General features: G+C 46.0%; 1 protein-coding gene across 2 annotated transcripts; it reads left to right on the forward strand.

Moving 5' to 3' along the window:
• Window positions 1-1,763: 1,763 nt before the first annotated feature.
• LOC101065187 (neuroligin-4, X-linked-like) lies at window positions 1,764-15,604 on the forward strand. 2 transcript variants are annotated; one of them, XM_029846784.1, is made up of 9 exons: window positions 1,764-2,251; window positions 3,491-4,521; window positions 5,056-5,208; window positions 7,522-7,707; window positions 7,956-8,406; window positions 8,801-9,014; window positions 9,093-9,217; window positions 11,578-12,184; window positions 13,117-15,604. In XM_029846784.1, the coding sequence occupies exons 2-9, from the start codon at window positions 4,056-4,058 to the stop codon at window positions 13,522-13,524; spliced, it is 2,610 nt and encodes an 869-aa protein (XP_029702644.1). In that variant the 5' UTR covers window positions 1,764-2,251; window positions 3,491-4,055; the 3' UTR covers window positions 13,525-15,604. The 2 variants fall into 2 exon arrangements, with proteins under 2 accessions (XP_029702644.1, XP_029702648.1); XM_029846788.1 differs by having other exon boundaries at window positions 1,764-2,184; window positions 13,117-13,524.
• The last annotated feature ends 7,794 nt before the right edge of the window (window positions 15,605-23,398 follow it).

Here is a 23,398-nt window from a genome sequence, read left to right on the forward strand (position 1 = left end):
AGAGACTGATCTAATCAATCCCAGAGTGGTTCAATGTTTTTACAAATCTCTTGTAACTAGAAAAAAATTATAACTACTGCAGAGGGGGTCGGGGCATTTTTGCAGAGTAATGCTTAACAGATGTTTTTTATTGTCTTGTTGGTGGATGAACGATCTCCTGTGGAGCCCAGCTTTGGTGAAAAGGGCAACAGAACTGCCACCACTGTGACCTGGCGTGGTACAAAAACAAAAGCACAGGCTGACCCGTGGTGGCCGCGAAGCAATTTCAAAACACAAGCAGAGTGGAGTTAGCATTGGTGGCTACCTAGTCAGCTCATCATCTGCATACAGGAAATAACAATGTTACTTTCAAATACTTGCTTGTTCCACGTGAGCTCACCATGAACGACCATAAAGGGCCGTAAAAATGCGGAAAGTCGCAAAATCCCGTAAAAAAAATCCTGTCCTACCAGTTTGTTTCGCTTTGTTTCTTGATTGTCTTCACCGTCTTTGGTGTTTTTGTCCTCTCTCGATATCGAGTTTATGTCCACCGGACATATGACACATGTCTGTCGGTAGCTCATCGTTGGACCAGGGTATCGCCTTGTTTGTAGCCTTTGTTATTTATTTTGTAAAACTGACAAATGCACACCATCGATGTTCCGGAGATTTTTTTTTTTTTTAAATGGTGGGTTTGAGTTTTCTGTGTGTTGCTCTTGTGACTCGCCAGTGACGTCAAGCCTCCGGCCAATTAGACCATTACCAAAAACCCCAGCTACCTAAATTAAAAAGGTTTGTGGCCCTAGAGTGGATTCTAGTAGTAGCTACTACTGGAAAAGTGGCACAAGAGGGAATATAACGCCTTCATTACTGTTTATCTTTCATGGTTTGACTGTTGTTCCCCTATCTAAAGACTGGACTTTGGTTCCGGCGTGTTATTCAAGGTCAACCTTTGAGGCTTCCTTGCAAACCATCCAACTCCTGTGACGCCCTTTTAATTCATATATATATTTAATTATATGGGCCAAACCTCCTTCTAACCCTTTAATCCAATCTGAACTTGGAGGTAGCTTCAGATGTGTTTTCAGAGCTTCTTCTACCATGGCATCTTTAAGGGCATTTTGCTGTCATGGACACCCTGTGGTGTGTAAAACTTGGGCGATAAATCGCTATCCTTTTTTTCCCAAATCAGCTGCCAAACCCGTCTGTACTAACAATATCTCTCCATAATTAAACCAGCCTGCCTCAGATTGACATTAAAAAAAAACAAAAAAGCAAAAACAACCCACAACATATTTTAAGAAAGGAAATGACGGGGGGGAGAGAAATTAATAAATAATTGCCCGCCCCGGCAGAGAGAAGAGGGCAGGCAGGCAGAGAGACGGATGGTTGGAGGGGACGATTGTTGAGGAGAGAAAGTTCTGAACCCTGCCGCAGCAGAGGCTCTGCTGACGTGAGGAGTGTTCCCAAACACAGTTGGCAGCGACTGCAGACCCGCTGCATTATCATACTAACAAACACACAGTGCTCATGGGAGGACGCGGCTCGTGGCTGAACCCAACCCAAATGCCCCTGTTCTCCTCTAAAAGAGGTCCCCCATGTACCCCAGCACACTTTGTGTGTATATGTGTGTGTGCCATCTTGCACGCGTGGCGATGCATGTTGCAATGGTACCTTCTACAGGTGTGCGCAAGTCCCTGAAAGCTCCTGATGCACTGTTGTGCACCGAATTGTTGCGCGTGTGCGCACACCTCTGTGCGTGTCATTGGATCAGTGGTGGCTGCATGCCACACCGTCCAATCGCATCCAGAGAGAAAGAGGGAGAGAGAGGGAGAACGACGGGAGAGAGAGAAGGGAGCGGGAGGGAAGCGAGGGAGAGAAGATTGATCATTCAAACGTCCTGGGCCTTGTGTTCCTTGGAGAAAAATTCCCATCGCCTCAAAAAAAGAGAAAAAAAAGAATAAGAAAAGAAAAACGAAAAAAGGAAAATAAAAAGCCGCCTTTTCTCTTCGTTTTGACCTTGCACGGACAGAAGGCTCGCGCGTCGGTCCCTCTCATTTCTCTTTTGGGGAGCTTTATTCTCACCTCGGAGACGTGTCATCGCCACCAGCACAGCGGCAGCGGCAGCGGCAGCGGCAGAGGAATAGCTCCACATATCCCATCCCGGGCACGTCGGAAAGCTGCAGCAGCGAACACACGCACGAGGTGAATATTGCGGCGGACGGGAACGGGAACATGCTCCGCGGGATTCTACTCCTCCGGTCCTGCCTGGGTACTGTATATCCTACATTTTGTCAGTCGGTGGGCTCTCACTGCAGCGAGGCTGCAGGATGGAGCTTCGCGTTTGAGTGTGTTTTGCTGTAGTCAGCCTCACTGGCCGTTCAAACCGGATGCTGAAGCGACGCTTTTGCCACTTCTACACTTGTTTTCGTCGTCTTCTTTGTAATTTTAATAAGACCGCAGCGCGGCTCTATAACACGGGGGGGGGGGGGGGGGGGCAGGCGGGTTTGCCCTGATAAATGGAGCGTTCTTCATCAGCGTGTGTGATCACCACTGGAATGTTAACGAGCACCTTGGACAGCCGTCACCGATATAAGCGAACATGGGAGGAGCGACAGTGCTGATCATTTTTACTCTCCAATATCTCCGCCGCTCCGGGCGAGCGCGCGCGCACGCGCCCGCGGACGTGCGGAAATTGATGTCGCCTCGTCGTTGCGCGCGCGCGAGCGTGTGTATGTGTTAATATTCTGCCCTAAGGTCCCTAGAGAGAGATAGCAGAGCCTGCTGGAGAGCAGCTGTGTGTGTGTGTGTGTGTGTGTGTGTGTGTGTGTGTGTGTGTGTGTGTGTGTGTGAGTGAGTGAGTGAGAGAGAGAGAGAAAAAGAAAGAGAGAGAGGTGGGGTGGAGAGCCAAAAAGTGTGTGTGTGAGCATCTTTTCAAGTGGGAGAACCTGCACTTGTGTGTTCATTATCTGAAGACACAAATGTGTCAAAGTCCGTGTGTGCGCGTGTGTGTGCTTGCGTGTGTGTGTGTTACAGGCTCCCTACCTTATGCTACATGCAGGTCAGGAGCCCCTCTGTGTACTCAGGGTTTAATTAAGCATGTGACATGACTCCCCCCCCCCCCCACCAGGTCCTGTGATCTGTGAAACTGAACGTTGCGAGGATGTGACATATGATGTTGGCACTCGAACTGGACACACACACGCACACACACACACACACACACACACGCACACGCACACACACACGCACACACACACGCACACACACACACACACACACAGCTCTGCCATCCTGTTAAGCTAAGCGGACAACAACTCGTTTGCTCTATCTTTTGATGTGAACAGCAATGAGGTGACACAAGCTATTGCTCTGATGATGTGCTGTTTGTCTATACGTGTATGTGTGCATGTGACATTTTGCAAATTTTATACAGAGGTTATACCAATGAAGGCTAAATAAGCTCATTCCCCACCTTTCTTTCCATTTCTCTTCCTCCTCTCTTCTGCAGGAGGCACATTGGGCTTGTTATGGGGGTGACCAGAAGGAGAGAGTGACAGAGGAACAGTGATGCTACTGTTTACATAACAAGAGGACACACGCACACACACACACACACACACACACATACACACACACGCCGTGCGCGCACACACACACACACACACACTCACTCTCTCACACACACACACACACACACTCACTCTCTCTCACACACACACACGCACACACACAAGGCCTTAAACTCAAGTCCAAGCCACACACCCGCACTCAGACACTTGCACACATACAGACTCACAGCACGTATTCAAGGGACTCTCGGACTGAGTCACCACGGACTCAGAGGCACAGAATCACTGACTCACACACACACACACACACACGCACACACACACACAGGAAGAAGTTGTGTTTGAGGCCCAGGAGTGTGTTGTACATGCCTGTGTGCGTGTGCGCACTATGTGTACGGCTGAGCAGCAGCTGCGTGTGAGCGCTGGATACATTTGAAGGATCAACAGCGCCGGGACCCTGCTCACCTGTCCATCACCTCTCAGCCTCCTCAAAAACAACTGGTCATGAAACCCAGAAGGTCCCCTTCTCCCCCGCCCCCTCTCCCATCCTTTCCCTCCCTGCTTCCATCGCTCCTCCTCTCCGGCCTCTCCCTCATTTCCTGTCTGGCCTCCTCATCAGCGCAGCAGACTGTACCCGTCATCTCCACGGCGCAGGGACGCATCCGTGGCATCTTGACCCCGCTGCCATCGGACCTGCTGGGGCCCATCATCCAGTACCTGGGAGTACCATACGCCAGGCCTCCAACTGGGGACAGGCGTTTCCAGCCCCCGGAGCCACCTCTGCCTTGGCCCGGAATACGCAATGTGACACAATTTGCCCCCGTGTGTCCGCAGTCGCTGGACGAGAGGAGCATACTGGGAGACATGATGCCGTCCTGGCTCACGGCTAACCTGGATATAGCAGCGACGTACCTCACTCACCAGGGTGAGGATTGCCTCTACCTCAATATCTACGTGCCCACCGAGGAAGGTGAGTCGACCCAAAGGTGCACATTCACAAGCACGCATCCTAAATATAGACCCCGTCTGCTATTTTTAAGCACACAAATGAACAAAATAATGCACTCCAAGTGTGTACATTTCCAGGCAGAGCAACCACAACTAAAACGGAAACAATGGAAGTGTCCCATCAGTCCGGCAGGATCCTCCTGAACAAATAGGTTTTTTTTTGACTCATGAATGCTGCCGGTTGAATCAACACTTAGTATGCAAACACCTGCGCCAGTGGCCAGTGGGTTTAAGCTTTTACTTGTGGAGGATAGTGGGAAGGACAGAGGCTCACCCATGCATATATATTGGATCATACACACCCATGTGAATATGTGCACAATAGTCACCATGGACACATCCTCAATTTGGAGCCTCCGGCTGAGAAATAAAAGATAAGCCAGATATGAAACATCGGGGGGCTGCTTTAGTATTTATAACCCCGTCTTTCCTCCTCCCAAGCGGAACGATATATCTCTAATATCTGTGTGTAACCATCTACTTTTTTTTCCCCAAGACATCCGCGAGGAAGGGGGGCAGCGGCCAGTGATGGTCTTCGTCCACGGGGGCTCGTATACCGAAGGCACTGGCAACATGATGGATGGCAGCGTGTTGGCTAGCTACGGCAAAGTTATTGTCATCACGCTCAACTACCGTCTCGGAGTGCTGGGTAAGATACAACACCTCTTTCTTCTATATTACTGTATTTTGGCAGGGTTTCATTAATTATACTAATGGGTGTTTAGCTCTGGCTTAGCATGCTACACCCTTCGAGCGAGACAGAGCCTCTCCCAGCATCCTCTGGGAATTGCGATAGCATCGCAGCAGAGTCACGGACGCACGGCGTTGTTTTTGACAGCGGCAAGGGTGTCGGGTGGTGGTCGAAAAGGTCTTTGCTATGTGAAGTAGGTATGCTAAGTTTTGGGATGAAGCTGAAAAAATAGTTGCTTTACTTTTCTTTCAGTATTCGTTCTTTTCTATTCATTTTACTGCCGGTTGTCAGATTTTTATGGATGATTTGTATTTACTGGCGTAAAAGTTGTAAAACTTTACACTTCTGAGGCGGTGTGTGCTAAACACGTGCTTACCCTTTTGCCCCATTTACATTATATTCACCATCTGGACTGTTTACTTCCCTAAGCTGGGAAAGCCAGGAGTGAATTGTCTCATCCAGCATGCCCTTTAAAAAATAAAATAAAAAAATGAAAATATGTTCTGTGTGAGTCTCCCTTGTGGGAATGAACTCCCAGAGGCCATTTTTCACTACATGCATTGACTCAAATCAGGGAAAATCATTTCCCTACATCTACTTTATACAGCAAAGCTCTCATAGTCCAAATAAATAGATTATCCTCAAATCCTAGTATTGTTCTCTGTAATTATGGATATTACGATGCCTGGGTAGGCCGACGGGGGGGCTGAAAACACAATTTAAAGGCCTCATTTGGAGTAAATCACTTAAGTATCAGCACTGAGCAGTTCATCTGGGATGGCTTCCCTCCTTCACACACACACGCCTGAGTCTTCATTAGTGTTTTCTCACTATTTAATAATTCATGCACAAAAGTTAAATTAATTATTTTTATTATTTATTATTATAATTAATTAATATGTGCAGTAAGTTAATAAAACATACATAATGACTTTTTTACCCATTTGTTATGTGTATATACGACAGCAGTACTTTCATTTAATTGATTACTATGTTGCACAGTAAACGTAATATACTATGATTTAATTAAAAATATAATTTCTGCGTTCTTCAGAAAATGTTCCCTTCTTTTCTTTATTCATTATTTAATGCCCAGACTTTTCCCCCTGCAGTTTCAGCACATTTCCTGAACATGTTTAGTCAGCAGACCTAAAAAAGCTGGATAATTAGGGCATAAATGATACTTCTCTTTTCTTCTGCTGCTTCGGTTTTCTGTGGAGAATAGTTTCTTTGCTGCCTTTCGGCATTCGAGCATCATAACCCGGAGTTTAGTTAAAACTTCGGCAACATTAGACATTTTCATTACTGAACATTCATTTTTAACCCTGGGGGATTGTGGTTTGCTACAGGCTTTTTGTCACCACATTTAGCCACACCAAACATCTGTCTGTGCTTATTTCTTGTCTTCATCTCCATTGTCTGTGTTTTCGCCATGCATCTCCAACATCGTCTTCATCATCATCACCATCACCTCCACCTGCCCCTCATTGTCGCTAGGTTTGCTGAGGTGAGCTCTTTGCACAATTTATCCCGAAGCCTTCATATAATGCCTTGGAACTGAGACATCTCTGAACGCAGAGGCAAACAAATCCATATAACTCTTGCTACATAGATTAAAGCGCGTTTATAATTAAAAAACTTGCCTTAGAGAAATTCCCATATTGCACTTAAAAAAGAAAAATGAATCAATTTATTTCTTATGTATAATTTTATTCCATCTTTAGGTTGATCCAAATGAGTTTCTGCAGTAATGAGATGCTGTAGTGGAGTGAGCCATTAGGAGCCTTTGTGTTTACTTAATGTCAGCCAGCAGTAACGCCAGTGAGGAATGCATTAGTAGTAGTAGTAGTAGTGTGTGTGTGTGTGTGCGTGCGTGTGTGTGTGCGTGCGTGTGCGTGCCTGTGTGTGTAATTTGATTTCCACTGACATGAATATGGATGCCCTTTGTTGATCTGATCGTATTTCAAGGAACTGTAGAGGAGAACATCTATTTTGATTCCTTCTTTTTAAACGTATGATAAACAAGACGTGCGTAATAGGGCTGAATAGAAAGGGCGCAATGACATGGAGATATTCAGCCAGTCACATTCCTGTGTCATCTAGCACTTTGTAAATTATATTTTAAAAAAAGCAATTATTTTCCAAAGGCTCCTTATGACTATCTCATTATTTTTACATTGTTAGTTTTCTATACAATATTTTATTTTTACTCTCTCTCTCTCTCTCTCTCTCTCTCTCTCTGTCTCTCTCCCCCTCTCTCTGTATCTACAGGGTTTCTCAGTACAGGAGACCAATCAGCAAAAGGGAATTATGGCTTGCTGGATCAGATCCAGGCCCTTCGCTGGGTGAAGGAGAACATTGCAGCTTTTGGTGGGGACCCGAATAGGGTCACCGTGTTTGGTTCTGGAGCCGGTGCCTCCTGTGTGAGCCTGCTCACCTTGTCCCATTACTCTGAGGGTAAGCGAGAAGAGTCATGCATTAAAACAAGCGCTCCTGCAGCTGTTATTTACTGCTTAAATGCTTGAATAAATTCTCCCAATTACGCGCCTGCCTGTGACCCATATGGCTACGAGCTGTAATGTAGAACATTCTTTAACCCCAACCTCCTTGAAAGAAACTGGAATCGATTTAAAAGAATAGCGTGTGTATTTTCTACGGAGTTTCTTGTTCTGTCTTCACGCTCCGCGTCTCCATGTGTGTCTCAGACCTCTTCCACAGAGCCATCATCCAGAGCGGCAGCGCCTTGGCCAGTTGGGCCGTCAACTACCAGCCCAGCAAATATGCCCGACAGCTCGGGGAGAGGGTGGGCTGCGGCATCGACGACAGCAGCCAACTGGTCGCTTGCCTCAAGGGTCGGAGTTACCGTGAACTCGTGGAGCAGAACATAACGCCCGCCAAATATCACACGGCTTTTGCGCCAGTGATTGATGGCGACGTTATACCAGACGACCCCCAGATCCTGATGGAGCAAGGAGAGTTCCTCAACTACGACGTGATGCTGGGCGTCAATCAGGGGGAGGGAGTGAAGTTTGTTGAGGGGATCATTGACTCTGAGGACGGGGTCACCGCGGAGGACTTTGATTTTGCTGTGTCAGACTTCGTGGACAGTTTGTATGGATACCCTGAAGGCAGAGACACTCTGAGAGAGAGTATAAGGTGAGCTGGGGTGGAAGCCTGCCATTTCTTTACAAAATGTGATGAACAAAACTGACCATTTTTGGTTGTTGTACCTGTACATTTTCTTTTTGAGAGTGTTGGCATCTTTGAATAGAGGCTTGAAGTTGCCAGGCAACAAGAACGTTGCATGCCAGGAAGCTGTGACATTTGTGTTTAATGACATAACATTTTTACTGGAAACATAACACCATTATAGTCTTTTTTGTTGGTTTATGGCTGGAAAAGGTGCATAAAAGAGCAGATATTTGAAGAATATTTCCTACAATAAATGTTGCTACAGCTATACATAAAGGCCATACCTTTATTTCGTAACATTAACCATATGTAATGATGTCTGATTAATCGGACTAACTGGCTGATTTGAAATCACCAGGTTCATGTACACCGACTGGGCCGACCGCGACAATGCGGAAACCCGGCGAAAGACTCTGGTGGCTCTATTCACAGACCACCAGTGGGTGGCGCCAGCAATCGCCACCGCTGACTTGCACGCACAGTATGGCTCTCCCACCTACTTCTACTCATTTTACCACCACTGCCAGAGTGACGCCACGCCGCCCTGGGCCGACTCCGCCCATGGTGATGAGGTACGATGACTCTTGTTTTCATTTTCAATCGAGTCAGTCTCCTTGGTGCCAGAGTGAATTTCCCCTGTGCCCATGCAGGTGCCCTACGTGTTTGGAGTGCCCATGGTGGGGCCCACTGATCTATTCAACTGTAACTTCTCCAAGAACGACGTGATGCTGAGCGCTGTAGTCATGACTTACTGGACCAACTTTGCCAAGACTGGGTGAGCTGCATGCTGGCGTGAAACACCGATTTCACAATTCCAAACACTCCCCTTCTTCCTTTTCTGGCCCTGCTCAGAGAATTAAGAAAACAAGATAAAACAAAGCTCGCAATTAAAGCCTCTTCGTTTTGACCTTCTCGGAAATCTGTTTCTAATTTCTGTTGATAATTTTTCTGTAATCCCCCCTCTGGCTACAGACAGCAGGCGAGCGCTGGGTCCTTAATCACATTTTATAATGTAACAGAGAATGCGCAGCAGTCAGCGAATCATTTTAGCTTTGAATTTCTGCAGAGTTTTGGCAGCTTGGCGATGGTGTAGCGCTGCAACAACCAGTCACGATCCATGAACCAGGCTGATTTATCTGGGATTAGCAACGACATAGCATTATTAGGATGCACCATCAAGGAATTATAATCAGATGGAGCCTTCCTGTTTAGGAGGAAATCAATAAGTGCCATTGAGGCAGAAGTTAGATCCATCTCTCTGCTAGGGTCTCTTTCAAGATCAGCAATGTGTCATCAGCAAATAAGCCTTTTTAAGAATTATGGGCTTTTATTTAGAGTCGTAGTTTCACCTGACTCCCACTTTTTTTTCCCCCCAATGCTTGATAAGAACCAAAACAAATGACAGATTTTTTCGAGTGGGAAAATAATGAGCTCACAGACAAAGGCTGTGGTGATGTCAGGAATTTTGCCTTAAAAGGGCTGCGATGCTTGACAAGAAGACAGGAGACTTCAGATGCGCTCATAAAAGGCAGCAAGGTGGACACGTTTTGGCAGAGGGTGCACACAGACTGTCAGAAAAACTTGACGCGGCTTTTCTTCTTTGGTCTTGGCTGAGGAAGTTAGAGAGGCCCTGCTCTTCAAAAACTGCCTTGAGGGAGGAAGTGACTGATTTTCACCCCCTGCACCATCCTCCATTCAAGCACGGAATCTGTAATCTGTGATTTCTGAAAAGCGAGAGAATTAAGGGTTTAACATTTAAGAGTTAAATGATACAATGAAATGTGAAAAATGGACACCCCCCTTCACCTGCCCATTTTAATATTATATGCAAGATAGAGGTAATTATTGATGGAATCTTTAATCCTGTAGTTCTCAAAGTGAGTAATTACCAGTAATTAATCCAGCCAATGTGATCTCCGTGGACATGAGACCAGATGAACAGAGCCATCTGCAGTCTAGACCCTCATCTAAATCCCTGCAGATCCTTCTTATCTCATGACCTGAAGAATCAGGACGGCGCGCCCACAGAATTTAAGGCCTTATTTAGTCTATATGAAAAGTGTAGCCCCTGTTATTTGGTTGCACGCTGTTATTACAGCCACAGCAGGCAGCACTGCAGAGCTGCCAGACAGAATTGAGATTTCTGTGTGCACTTCAGCAGTGGGGGAACTTTGTCTAAAGAAATATTTTCCTCAGTAAAGAGCGGCTCAGATGGAGCTGCAACTCTGTGTGGGCGCGGAAACCTTCAGCAGGACCGCGTGCGAGTGAGCACTCTTGTTGCCTTTATGTGTTGCTTATACGCCTGGGAAGAAATGAAACAAACGAGGCATCGAATTGGCAAACAAAGCCTTGCCTGTGCGTGCCAGAGAGGTGGTGTGAGTCCCGTCTGCCACACAGGTTTGACAGTTTTCTGTTTGTTAGGTGAGCAAACATGCAGACAGTAATTAAACTGTGCATTAACTGAAATCTGGGAAAGGTCAGGCGTACGAGAATCAATCAGCCGGGACTAAATCACCCTCCAGCCTTTGTTTACGTTAAGATAAAACCGGCTTTGAACAAATATGTATATTTTGCTACCACTTAGTGTCGTTTTACCCGGGTGTTATTGATTAGGTGGTGCAGTGGCTCCGAAAAGACTTGTTGGCTGGCGTGAGAGAGAATCCTCAGAGAACGGCTGCCAGCAGAGCTGCAGCTCTGCAGCGGCTCTTTTACTGTATAAGTAAGATAATATAAAAAAAAAACCCAAAGTGCATGGAAATGTGGCATTTTCAATAACTGTTCACATCACACATGGATGAACTCACGTCCGAGATTGCTTTTAAGCTACGATTCTCGACTATAAATATGTGAGAGGAAGCTCTCTTCCATCTGTTGCCATTTTAGCTCCTCAGAATATTCAATTCAGCGATTTATGTTCGTAATATCTTAATGTTTTCGGAGAAACTAAAAGATGAGTTGTTTTTTATTCTCTCTCTCACTTGCTGAATATTTTTAAAAAAGATTTCTGATTACAGCTATTTGCAGAACAAGATGTTCAGATGGAACTGGTTATTTCTGTTTAAAAGCAGCACTACCAAACCTTTTATATGGGAATAATATCCACGTTTGGACGTGTGTGTCTGTGTGTGTGTCCAGTGATCCAAATCAGCCGGTTCCTCAAGACACCAAGTTCATCCACACAAAACCCAACCGATTTGAAGACGTGGCCTGGTCTAAGTACACCCCTAAAGAGCAGCTGTACCTCCACATCGGCCTGAAGCCTCGGGTCAGAGACCACTACCGCGCCACCAAAATCTCCTTCTGGCTCCAGCTGGTGCCTCATTTGCATCACGTCAACGAGCTCCTTCAATCGGTGTCCTCCTTCACTCACAGCCCCTCCCCGCAGGACGACACTCCCTACTCTTACACCAAGCGTCTGGCCAAGGGTTGGCCGCCGAGCACTCGTCACCCGGGCTCACAGGGAGGCACACCACAGCCCCCGGAGTCCGCTCTGGGCCAGGGAGGAGGCGAGAGCGGGACCCGTGTCCCGAATGAGGATTACTCGACGGAGCTGTCAGTGACGATCGCAGTGGGAGCGTCGCTCTTGTTCCTAAATATCCTCGCATTTGCAGCTCTGCTTTACAAGAAAGACAAGAGGCGCCTGGAGCATCGCCGCTCCCGTCCTCTTCCTCCCCCCAGGCGAGACATCACTGCTGCAGATGTTGCTGCCCACCTGCAGGGAGAGGGACTGATGTCATTACAGGTGAGTCATTTGCAGTGTTATTCTGTTATGGGCCATTGGACTTTAACCTGATTAACACTTTAAGCATTACAAGACATAAAAATACATTGTATCAGCATTGTCTAAAGGAAGATTAAAAGCAACACAACATGATTTACTTGAACTCGTGCAGTTCGCTCGTCGCCTTTTCTCTGGGGTGTTGTTGAGCATCGCTCTGTTTCATGGGAAGAATTATCACACAGGTAACTTCTCAGGGTTCAATTTTCACTGCTATCAACAATAATGGCTGGCTGAGAAATGGCACATTTAAACTTACCCTGTGTGTGCCTGGACGAGCGCCTTTCAGTGGAGAAGCTGCCTGTGGAGCACTCGTACAGAACACAGCCCGAAATGATCAGTGTGAGACTGTGTGTTCTTGTGTGTGTATCCATCAGTGTGTTTTTGATGCATGTGTGAGCCTCATCCAATTGCCTGAGTTGCTTCCAGTTGCCTCCAGTTCACCCACCGACTGCTCGGCCTCCGCTGGGCCACTTTGTGCTGGAAAACGCACGCTGGGAATTAAATGCTAGGTGTCTCTTTCAGCTGAGAAATCCTGCTAATTGTCAATTGAACTCCAGTAATGAACCTTTTTCTGTTGTATTTATTTGGATTTCTGGAAGCTTTGAGTGGTTGACGGAGATGGTGTGAAATGAAGCACGTATTTTGCTTAGAAAAGGCTGCAGTGTGTTAATGGCTGATAATGGCAGAAAGGAAAAGAAGCCACTAGTTTTATGAGTTGACACTTTTTAACAGGGCTCACGCCAGTTTCTCACCATTTCTTGGTGAGTCAGTGGCGAGAATGTGTTGAACAGCCGTGCGCCTTTAAACGTGTGGGTGGTTTATCGCTCACAGCCTCGCTGTTTTCAACAAATGTGACGTAAATATTTGATTCTCCTGGGTCTTCCAACCTTCAGGTGAAGCAGCTGGAGTGTGATGCGGCTTCAGCAGACGAGAGGAACAACGCTCATCACCATCACACCCTGGACACGCTGGACGCCCTGGACGGTCTGGACACGCAGGACATCTACAGCACGCTGGACACGGTGCGCCTTACCTGCCCGCCGGACTACACCCTCACCTTACGCCGCTCGCCTGATGACGTCCCCCTCATGACCTCCCTGACCCCGGGGTCTCTGCCTGTGACCCCTGGGTCGCACCCCGTTACCCCGGCGACACCGATGACCCCTATGACGCCAGGATCAGTGGTGGGGATGAGGGTGGGACATCCACACCAGGGATACTCACATCACAGCCCATATAGTAACACGCACTTGCCCCACACACACATCTCCACGCATACACACTCCACCACACGTGTATAACCAGCACAGTACACATATAAGACCATAACTTCAACACACACACACACACACACACACACACACACACACACACACGCACACACACAACACACACACACACACACACACACACACATACAGACAGATACATGAAACAAAAGACTTCAAATACCTCTACTAATTACCCTGCAGGATTGTGAGAGGAGTGATGGACGGACATTTTCAGTAACAGGATGACGGGACAGGCAGCTGTGTGTGTCGCATGTCAGGGAAGCGGAGACAAGCGCCACTCTGGGAGATGCAGTTCTATGCATCGTTTGCTGATAACACAGAGCGAGATGACATCCATCAAATGTCCCGGAACCTGCTTTGGATATTAAACCTGCTTTTTTTTTCTACACCTGAGGAGAAAGCGGCAGCATACGGGGTCAGTTGTGGATCCGTTTACATCTCCCACTGCAGCCATGCTGCACGAAGCAGTGTTGGGACCAAAGCTACGGGACCGGGAAGCACCACACAGACTGGTGATGTCAACTTGAACAACCTGTGAAATGTGAATGTAGCATTTTCTTTCTTTTTTGCTCTTTACTTTTAAAGATCTATGGCTCTGTTTGCCAAGGAAAACCAAGCTGAGGAGGAATTTCAGGGGGGTTGGATGTAAAAACAGACAGAGAGGAAGAAGGGATTAAAAAGAACAACATTAACTGAGGGAAAAGTTGAAAGTCAGATGGTGGGAAAGGGATTAAGATTTTATTCAGAGGGATTTAACGGCTGCGAGAGCGAGCGGGGCGAAGGGAGATAGGGCGATATGGAAGATGCAGCATTTAAAAGGGTTCCCGAAGACAGAAATTAAGAGGAAGAGGCATGTTGAGGAGGAATCACTCTAACCAGCTACGTGTTCGACTCTTGTAAATAGAAAGGAAAGATACAGATATTATGTTATGATTTATGCATTTACCTGCTCTTGCATTAAAACATGACTTATTTAACCACATTATTGCTTTCATTTCAGATATTACTATATTGTTGTATAGACGTCCTGAAGCAAGGCTGGTTGTATTTCTATCTCACCCACTGTAATATGTACACAGTACCTCCACGTCGAGGCTACGGTTGCTATGAACACTCATTCTTATGATGGGATGCCTGTTGGCGAGCATTTCCCATCGAATGAGCGCGTACTGTGTAGATAATGCAGTGCTGGTGTGATGATTGAGCACTGGCCAAAAATTGTGTCCCTCGACCTTTCCGCTTTCTCTTCCCTGTAAGATTTTTCACCATATATTAATGTTTATTAATGTGTCCATAAACAAGCAGGTGGTCGTGATTCAGGGGGTCTCTTTTCGCTTAAAAAAAGGTAAATATCCTTTTCTGAATGTGTATTTTGAAAACCTCCGAAGCGCCATGAAAACACGGATCTCTTGCCTCCGTATGTTGGGGGATGAGGCTGATGTTGAGGAGGGGTGACCTGGGTGTGTGGTGTTTGACTTGGGGAGCTTTTCGCACTACCATTTAAACCTCCCCCAAAGGTGCGTTAAATAATGGGTAACTAAAGCCCTTTTGACAGAAAAGTAACAAATAAATGAAGCCACAGCGATGGAGCTTTATTCTCCAGTGAGAAGTCGGGATGGTGGTGCTGGTGCCGTCACGGTTACCGGTGGCTGTCTGGGTGCTGCTGTAAAGCACCGCGATCCTCATTATTTTACAACCAAAAGCCCTGACCCATGTGGATTTTCTATGTAATCCTATTAATGTGTTTCCCCCTTAACTTTAACCCCCCCCCCCAAAAAAAAGCCTGATCTGTGCGACCACCCGCAGCTTTGTCACAGTGAGGCCTATTTAACCTCTGATCCTACGTAACTTCTTTCTGACAGATTTTAGTTTGTTTTTGAAAGAACAGCAAAAACTGAACACTGAAGACATCTGTGGACGCGAGCAAAGAACTTTTACAAAACTGTAAAATGAACATTTAACGGATGTGTTTGGATGACTCTTTCTTTTTTTCCATCTGGGTTTATTGACTCAGCGAATGGCTGGATTGTGTCAAGCATAAAACATTTCTGCTGCATTTTTGAGAAATAAAAAAAATATCAGTATTTTACATTTTATGAACACGTCTTTAAATGTTTGGATTTTTAATGAAATAAAATTCCAGGTGGCGCCACCTTCGCAGATGGGTGACGGCAAGAGCTCAGGGAACAAGAGGTGGTGCCAGTAAAATAAGGATCTTTGGTTCAATTGAGACTTTTGGGAGCTACATAAATTCAAAAGAACATGCATGACTATCAGGGTTGGCTTTTAAACCACCAGGCAGCCAGTCATAAACCATCTTGGAGGACAGCTTTTGAGGAAAAGATTTCCTCCCTCCTAAAATAATGTTTGGGGGTGGATTTTTGTACGTACTGCAGCAAACCTCCAGAGGTTGATAGAGGTGTTTTGATCCCCCGTATGTGACGTGTCTTTATATTTGGTGTAAAAGTAGATGTATCGTTATTATTATTTTCAATCACACTTCATTATCTCAAATAGGCTAATCAGTGGCTAACGGTAGCTTCATATTTAGTGGACAGAAACGTGAATGGTTATCTGAAATAAAAATGCATACTTAGCTCGGCTGACTAGCGTCTCACATCCACGGAAGCTGCGGCTGCAGCAAAATGGAAAGATACATGAATATAAATCACCATACGAATCAGCCGCCCCTGCCAGCTGGCCAAGGAGACCCTGTGAGATGTGAACAGACCCAGTGATGGCCGACTTCCAGCCCAGATTGATGTCTCCTACACCATGTCCCCACTCTAATCCCATTAAGTCGATATAAGTGCAGTTAATTTGATTTATTGCGTCCAACACGTCAGAAAGCTTGACTTCGAGTCACGACCAGGTGTTTTCTGTTTGCAGTCAACATGTATAGAAAGCAACCTGGGGCGCCAGAGAGGTCGCGCGGTCCTCGTCACACATTATCTTTTGCTGACTGCTCGTGAGTGTGGCTGAAAATTGAGTCCAAAATTGTGAGCAGCTCACATCAGCTGTGTACTCACAACTCCTCAAATAATGAATGTTGCTGATGGGCATCACATGTCTCACAGTTCTCCATGGAAACCACACTGCATATTCAACAGTTAATGCAAAGCTACGCTTTGGGAACAAAACGCATCATTCCCAGTGGCGTGCTGGTAGAGAAAAGACAAAACAGCATCAAAAAGCTAATTATGGGTTGTGATTTGGACTGAACTGTCTCTGCTTTGTGCTGCATGACGGAGATGTTGTCAAGCCCTCGGTGCTTCGTTCCCCCCAGGGGCAACCAGGGAAGAGGAGGGAGGGTGGGAGGAAGAAAAAGCTAAAAAAGAAATGAGGAAGCAAATACTGACTAAATGTAAGTGCATTATGACTGATGAATGATAATTGGACACTGGAGAGCGAGATAATGTGACGCTAATGTAAAGGAGCGTGAAGAAAGGAGGCAAAGAGGGATGAGAGGAGGGGAGCTGATAAGAGGAAGTCATTAGGAAAAAAATGCATGCCTGGTTGTTTATGTGCATATAGCTTCGTTGGACTTAATCACTGCCAACACACACGGGCACACACGTGCCTACACGCGCGGACACACATGCAAATGCGTCAATAATCTTATGTTGTTGCACGTCTATTGATATTGATACACACTGTTCATGCATGCTGGCTTCATGGCTGCTTTACATGTATCTGCACACACGCACACGCACACAGACACACACGCACACACTTGCACGCCTGATAGCAGCCCGAGTCATTGAATCGTCTCTTTGGCCTTCATCACTCCCCTCTTTCACCATTAGACTATCCTGCTCTTATCGCTTCGCGCTCCTTTTCTCCTTGCTCTCGCCCTCCTCTACTGTTTTTGTTCCTCTTTCGGGGGCTGTATCTCATCTTTCTCACTTTCTGCCACCACCACCACCATGACTCCAGTCCCCCCCCATCACCGGGTGGGTTTCTTCTTATCTAACAACCTTGAGTTGATCTTCAGAGCGTCGTTGCAGCCGAGTGTGCGAGGTCACAGCGTCTTCAGCCTCTCCTGCTTCACTCCTCGCCACTGCACTTTCCCATCCCCCCCTCCGCTCACTGTTGCCGCTCCCCCTCCTCTTCTGCCAAGCTCATTTACTTTCCTCCCTGCTTTTTTTATCCCTGTTTTTTCTCTCCTCGTCTAAAAACTAGTGAGAAGAGGAGATGCACTGTTCATGCTAGCTTTTGCACGTGTCCTCAGTTTTTCTGTGGTGGGTGTGTTACCAGGACGCTGCCGTAATCCTGACTATATTTCAAGCAGCCAACAGCCCTGCAGTTATTTTGCTCTCTAATTAATTAGGTGTGGGATGATTCAGTCTGCTGAAATTAAGTCTGTCTCTCACTTCCACATGCGGCTGTCTCACCTGTTCGACCTTGCTTTACCCTTCTTTCTTCCTGTCACTCTCCCTCCCAGGTCACTGTCTGGCACCTCTGTGCTACGTAATTCAGGCCTCTCTGGCCTTTGTTGTCAACAACAGCAGTAACACATGTGGTCCAGTTGAGGTCAGCATTGTTCCTGATTTTTAAGAGCGGTGGAGCATCTGGAAAGTAAAAGATTATGTTAAATTTGCCGTTCAGATACCTCTCCCTCAACCTCATGGGATCGTCTCGACAGTGTCCTTGCAAGATGTTCCTTTGCAGTGGTACAAAGATGCATCTTTGGGGTATGTTCTGCTTCCTCATGAGTAGTGATTTGTTCCTGCATTGTCTCCAATGCAGCTCAAGTGGTGTGTGAAGAATCCGATGAAGGTTTGCATAAAAGCACAGCTACATCATTTGCAACACAGTCACATCTGCTGGTTTACTAAAGGGAAGGATTATGGAGCCGACTGTTAATGCATTTGGCTTCCATAAACAAATTACAAGAGCTGGGAGACTAGAATCCAGATTTTAGAGATTTTTGCTTAAACTATATTGCTTACATCACCTCAGTGCAAAAGCCCCAGACAGACAGCTGCCCATCAGTAGATTACATAGATTACATATGCAAGACTGTGTTGTTGTTCATGCTACTTCATCAAATGAGGACCAGAATGGGGTAGAACGTTTTGGAGAAGTGAGGACATTTTGACGGCTCCTCATGATTTCAAAGGGTTGAGGATTCATATCTGGTTTTAAGGTTAAAGCTGGCTTTAGGTTAAGGTCAGGGTTAGGTATTAAGTAGTGATGGTTAGAGTTAAGCTAAGGATCCAGGAAATGCATTAAATCTATAAAATCCCTCACAGAGATAGAAGTAGAAGGATGTGTGTATATCCACACGCACGCACGCACGCACGCGCACGCGCGCGCGCGCACGCACACACACACACACACACACACACACACACACACACACACACACACACACACACACACACACACACACACACACACACACACACACACAGCAGGACCATTACAGGGAGTGAAGGATGCTGAGTCTGATCATCTCATTCCCTGCAGCCTCTCTTGTTGATACTTTGCAGGTAGAAAATTAAAGTCATTTTTTGCTTCCTGTCTGTTCAGTTTTCACATCCTTTATTCTGCTGCTGACACTGAAATAGTGCACGAGCAGGATGCTGGATTCACCTCACCACTGCGCTGGCTGCTCCAGTGGCCCTGCATGCAACATTATTTAAATACAATGCAACTAAATAGCAACATTGTGTAAAAGCTATTAGATTAAAGACAGAAAGAACTTCCTGTTTGTGAGAATAATCCAAAAGAATCTGCTGGCGTGGTGTGTTGAATACATCTAAAAACAAAAGTTATGTATGGTTGTATGGAAATGAAATAATGATTGAAATGACTAAAAATGTTGCCCTGAAAAAAGTGGTTTTTTTAATGGTTTTTTTGGAAAGACACCAACCAGATTGCAAAACAATATCGAGACATTTGATGTCACTTTTGTTTTCTACCCATAATTCTTTAATCTAGGATTGTTTTTGCAGTTTTTCCAGACACACGATGACACATCATTCTCCTAGTTGATTTCTCCTCTTGGCTCAAGGCCCCTTTCAGGCAGACCACAGAGTGGTGATGATGAGGATGAAGATACTTTGTTCTATAAAATAACGCATAGGTGCCTCTGATCTGTGATGTAACTGAACGGTGCATGAAAACGTGCACGTAAACTCTCATTTTTGTAGTGGAGGCCAGCTATTTGGATAGGACCAGAAGTTTGGAGAAGATCAGAGTGATTTGGAGGCTTACACACAACAACATCAGGTTCAGATTCGAGATGTTCATTTTATAGGATGACTGGCCAATCACAATGACATGCACAAAAACTGTGCACGTAATGGCTGTTACCTTATCTGCAGACAAAAGGGGAGTTTGATCGGCTTTATATGAGAGCAGACCTCCCTCGTAACAGGAAGGAAACTTGAGCAGAACCCATGTCATGGGGAAAGACTTCAGAATTAAAGAAAATTAATTAAATAAAGCAAAGCTCAGAATCATTAGAAGGACTCAAGGACTACAGGAGGTGTTGGAACATTGTTTGTTCTGTGGTTCATGATCAGTACCCGTGTCATCATCCATTTCACAAATTTTCAGAGTTCTCCAGGAAATACATGATGACAGGAAGATAATTTTGAGGCAGGATTATTCATGGAAGGAAAAGTATGATTACACTCCTGCTGCACTGTCCTGCACCACAGATGTGCAGCAGATGGGCCGTGATCCCCTCTGAAAAGGTCCAACAATTGCAGGGATTCACTTGGATTCTCTTGAACATGTAGGTCACACGAGGAGAGCGAGGCCGTCTTCATCCAGCCCGCTATGAAGCTGCAGGAAATCAACCACAGTGTGAGTGGGAGCAATCAGAGTAGGTGTGAGATGAGCTAGGACCGAGGACGCTGCTCTAATTCTGGGGTAAAACCCACTGGCAGCATGGGTGGAGACGCGCTTGAGGCTGAACAGGTGACAGGTGCTGCTAGATGATCCCGACAGTGGTGGAGCGATGATCGGATTAGCATGGGGAAGCACGTCGACAATAGGCAGCAACATATCATTAATCCCACGTGAGATGACAAACCAGTAACAAAGAGCAACGGCCGTGGATGGCCGGGACATCAACTTCACCGAGTCCATCGCCTGTTTATGTTTGAGCAGTCGCAACATTTACTTATTTAAGCTAAGACAAGTGTTTCTGGACGCGCTCGCTGCCGTCTGGTGCATTTAATTGTGAAGAAATCCAGTTTCCACATTAGTCAAGTACTCGGCCTAATAAATTCCTGTTGATGGCAACAGGAAATGAGAAAAATGTTTCTGTTTGTTTGTTTTTCATCAGCCGCAGTTTCCGAGCACAGCAGCGTTTTGTTGTTCGGAGCAATTTAGCATTCTGCTCTGCAGTGTAGATGGTTCTCCAGATATGATTTCCTACCAGAGCATATAGCTGATATGACCCGCAGGGTTTCAGAATGCTAATAATTGGGAACAAGAGGAGGAAGCTGCAGTTTCCTTATTAGATACAAGGTGACATTTGTTGCCAGCATAGCAACAGAAAAGTCTTTTATCACCTCTGCAGATAAAACACAATCGTGCAGAAGAGCCGCACTACAACACCGTCCTCATTTAAATAGGATTCATTACAAACTCTTACTCTTATCTGCCAGCTGGAGTGCCTTATTTATTTCCGGGTGCAAGACACAAAACTGACCCTTTCATTGTAGAAGTGGCGTGGACACAAATCGGGGCAAAGAGCGAAGCAGGCGGCAAAACCAGGCAGAGCAGAAACAAATAAGAGCTGAGGACAGCAGAGCCCCCCCACCAGCGCGTCTTTAGTGAAAACGTTTCCGAACAACAGAGTCTTTACAGACGTCAGAGGTTAAACCCTGCCGTCCTGTCCTGCAGAGGTCAAACTCATATTCCCCTTCCCCTTTGATGTCCCCCCCTCCCTTTTCCCCTCCTATTTCCTCTGTTAATGGTAAAATTTTGATCCCCCCCTCGCTGCCTTCCTCACTCTCTTCTACTGTTTGGTTCCTTTCTATCTTTCCGTCAGCAGTTTTTGTTTACTGATCCCCCCCCCCCTCCCCCTCCCTCCCTTAAGAGGGTTTGAGTGAAACAATATATCTATAAAACCCATCAATCTAGACTCCAGTGTGTGCTGGGATTTGTTTGGAAGGTCTCATTCTTCCGTGTTTGTCTCTGGGCGTTGAATACAGCTCAAGGGAACCTTCAGGGAATTTGCCGAAAGCACAAATCAGTGTTGGCTTTTAAAATCCAATCGCTTTTGTCTGGCCAACAACAAATCCACTCGTCTGTTTGTCTTGAAAGAGCGGAATGATGCTTTTTCAAATTGGACTCACACCTCCCGTCTCCTTTTAACATTTGTGAGGCTTTTAGGTGTGTATTCTCTCCTCTTGCTCCACACACACACACACACACACACACACACACACACACACACACACACACACACACACACACACACACGGCTTATGGAGTCCACTTTAAGCTCCCTCTGTGCAGACAGCAGAGCAGGTGTGACAAGGCCAGCGGAGACAAGGCCATGTCCATCAAACAGATTTGTGTCAGCAGCAAAGTGTGTTAGCGAGGGACTTCATTGCGGATTGTGCGCGTCAGTCTGGGGGTGTTTTATTTTTACTGAAGGCTCACTTTTAGTTTTTTTTTTACCTCTGACTTTATGACTGTGAAGGTCGCTCTTCAAAGGACGGACTACTGCTTCTGTTGCCAGTAAATCCCTAACCTTCCATCTGCGTGCCACTACGTGTGCATGTGGCTTTCTGCAGCAGCACATGTGCATGTGTATGCATGGAATAATGTTTTGGACGAGTATGAAGACGGCAGTTATTTAGCTTTTTCATCGGGTGGAGCTTCGTTGTTGCTCCTTCTCCTCAGGCTCGTGCTGGTTTGCCTGTCTGTGGCTGGAGAAACACTTAAAGCAAATAGTGTCTGCAGGGAAGCTTTGTCTTTTCAATAGTCGAGCTGCTCAGGAGAGCCATCTCTCACCAGGGTTTCATCTCCAGCCCTGCAAAATTTAAACCTAAAGTTCCAAACTCCTCGTTCAGTGAAAATGCTTGTGCTATATTTCAGCTCTGAAGGTCCGCTCAGGGTGATGAACACGTACACACTCTTACAGATGGATCAAAATGATAACCCTTTCTGTCACAGGCTACATTTCTGTAGCTGAGCTTTTGCTGTAAACCACATGACGGCAATAAATTCTAAACTGAGAAGTGCCTTTAAAATGATCAGTGCAGCTTTACACTTTGAAATATCCATCGAACATCACACTTGTGCGAAAACTGGTGTCTGATTACATTAAAACTCTTAATGGCCTCAATCTGACTGGATGGGCTGGTTCAGTAATGCTAATGTAACTAGCCCTGTCAGTGTCAACAATAACAGCAATCAAATGTGGAAATGGTGCATTCATGGACGTCCATCTCAACTTAACCCGGCACCTGGAAGCTGTTTGCCAACCACCATAAAAAGCAGATGAAAAAAAACAAAAGGAAACTGTTGCTAAACAACCAAATAAACACATTCCTCTTCCGTTGCTTATACACTTAAAAAAAAAAAAAAGATGCGGTTCAGCCAGACTCAGACTTGGTTAAGGCTGTAATGAGCCGGCCTTGTAAATATTCACTGACAATCAACAGTTAATGCAGCAATTTGAAACAGCTGTGTGTTGCAGTGATAAACCCTCGTGAAAAGTCACACATCAGTTGCTTCAGACCTCAAATCGCCTCTTCACCAGTTAAACTGGGGCCAAAGGACAAAGTCTGTTTAACTTTGCACCGCTGTGGCTGCAGGTTCAATGGGTTTCAAACTTAGAATCCACAGCAAAGAGAAGTCGAGTTTTGAAAGTGTGTCTGCGGAGTCTGATAACAAATTCTTTTACTTC

Source organism: Takifugu rubripes, chromosome 1, assembly GCF_901000725.2.
Source record: "Takifugu rubripes chromosome 1, fTakRub1.2, whole genome shotgun sequence".
Taxonomy (NCBI): domain Eukaryota; kingdom Metazoa; phylum Chordata; class Actinopteri; order Tetraodontiformes; family Tetraodontidae; genus Takifugu; species Takifugu rubripes.

Excerpts from the sequence above, each read along its gene's own strand:
- LOC101065187 (XM_029846784.1), top strand. The coding sequence starts at position 4,056 with ATGAAACCCAGAAGGTCCCCTTCTCCCCCGCCCCCTCTCCCATCCTTT. Across the intron at positions 5,209-7,521 it reads CTACCGTCTCGGAGTGCTGG|GGTTTCTCAGTACAGGAGAC; the intron begins GTAAGATACAAC and ends CTGTATCTACAG. Across the intron at positions 12,185-13,116 it reads AGGGACTGATGTCATTACAG|GTGAAGCAGCTGGAGTGTGA; the intron begins GTGAGTCATTTG and ends TCCAACCTTCAG.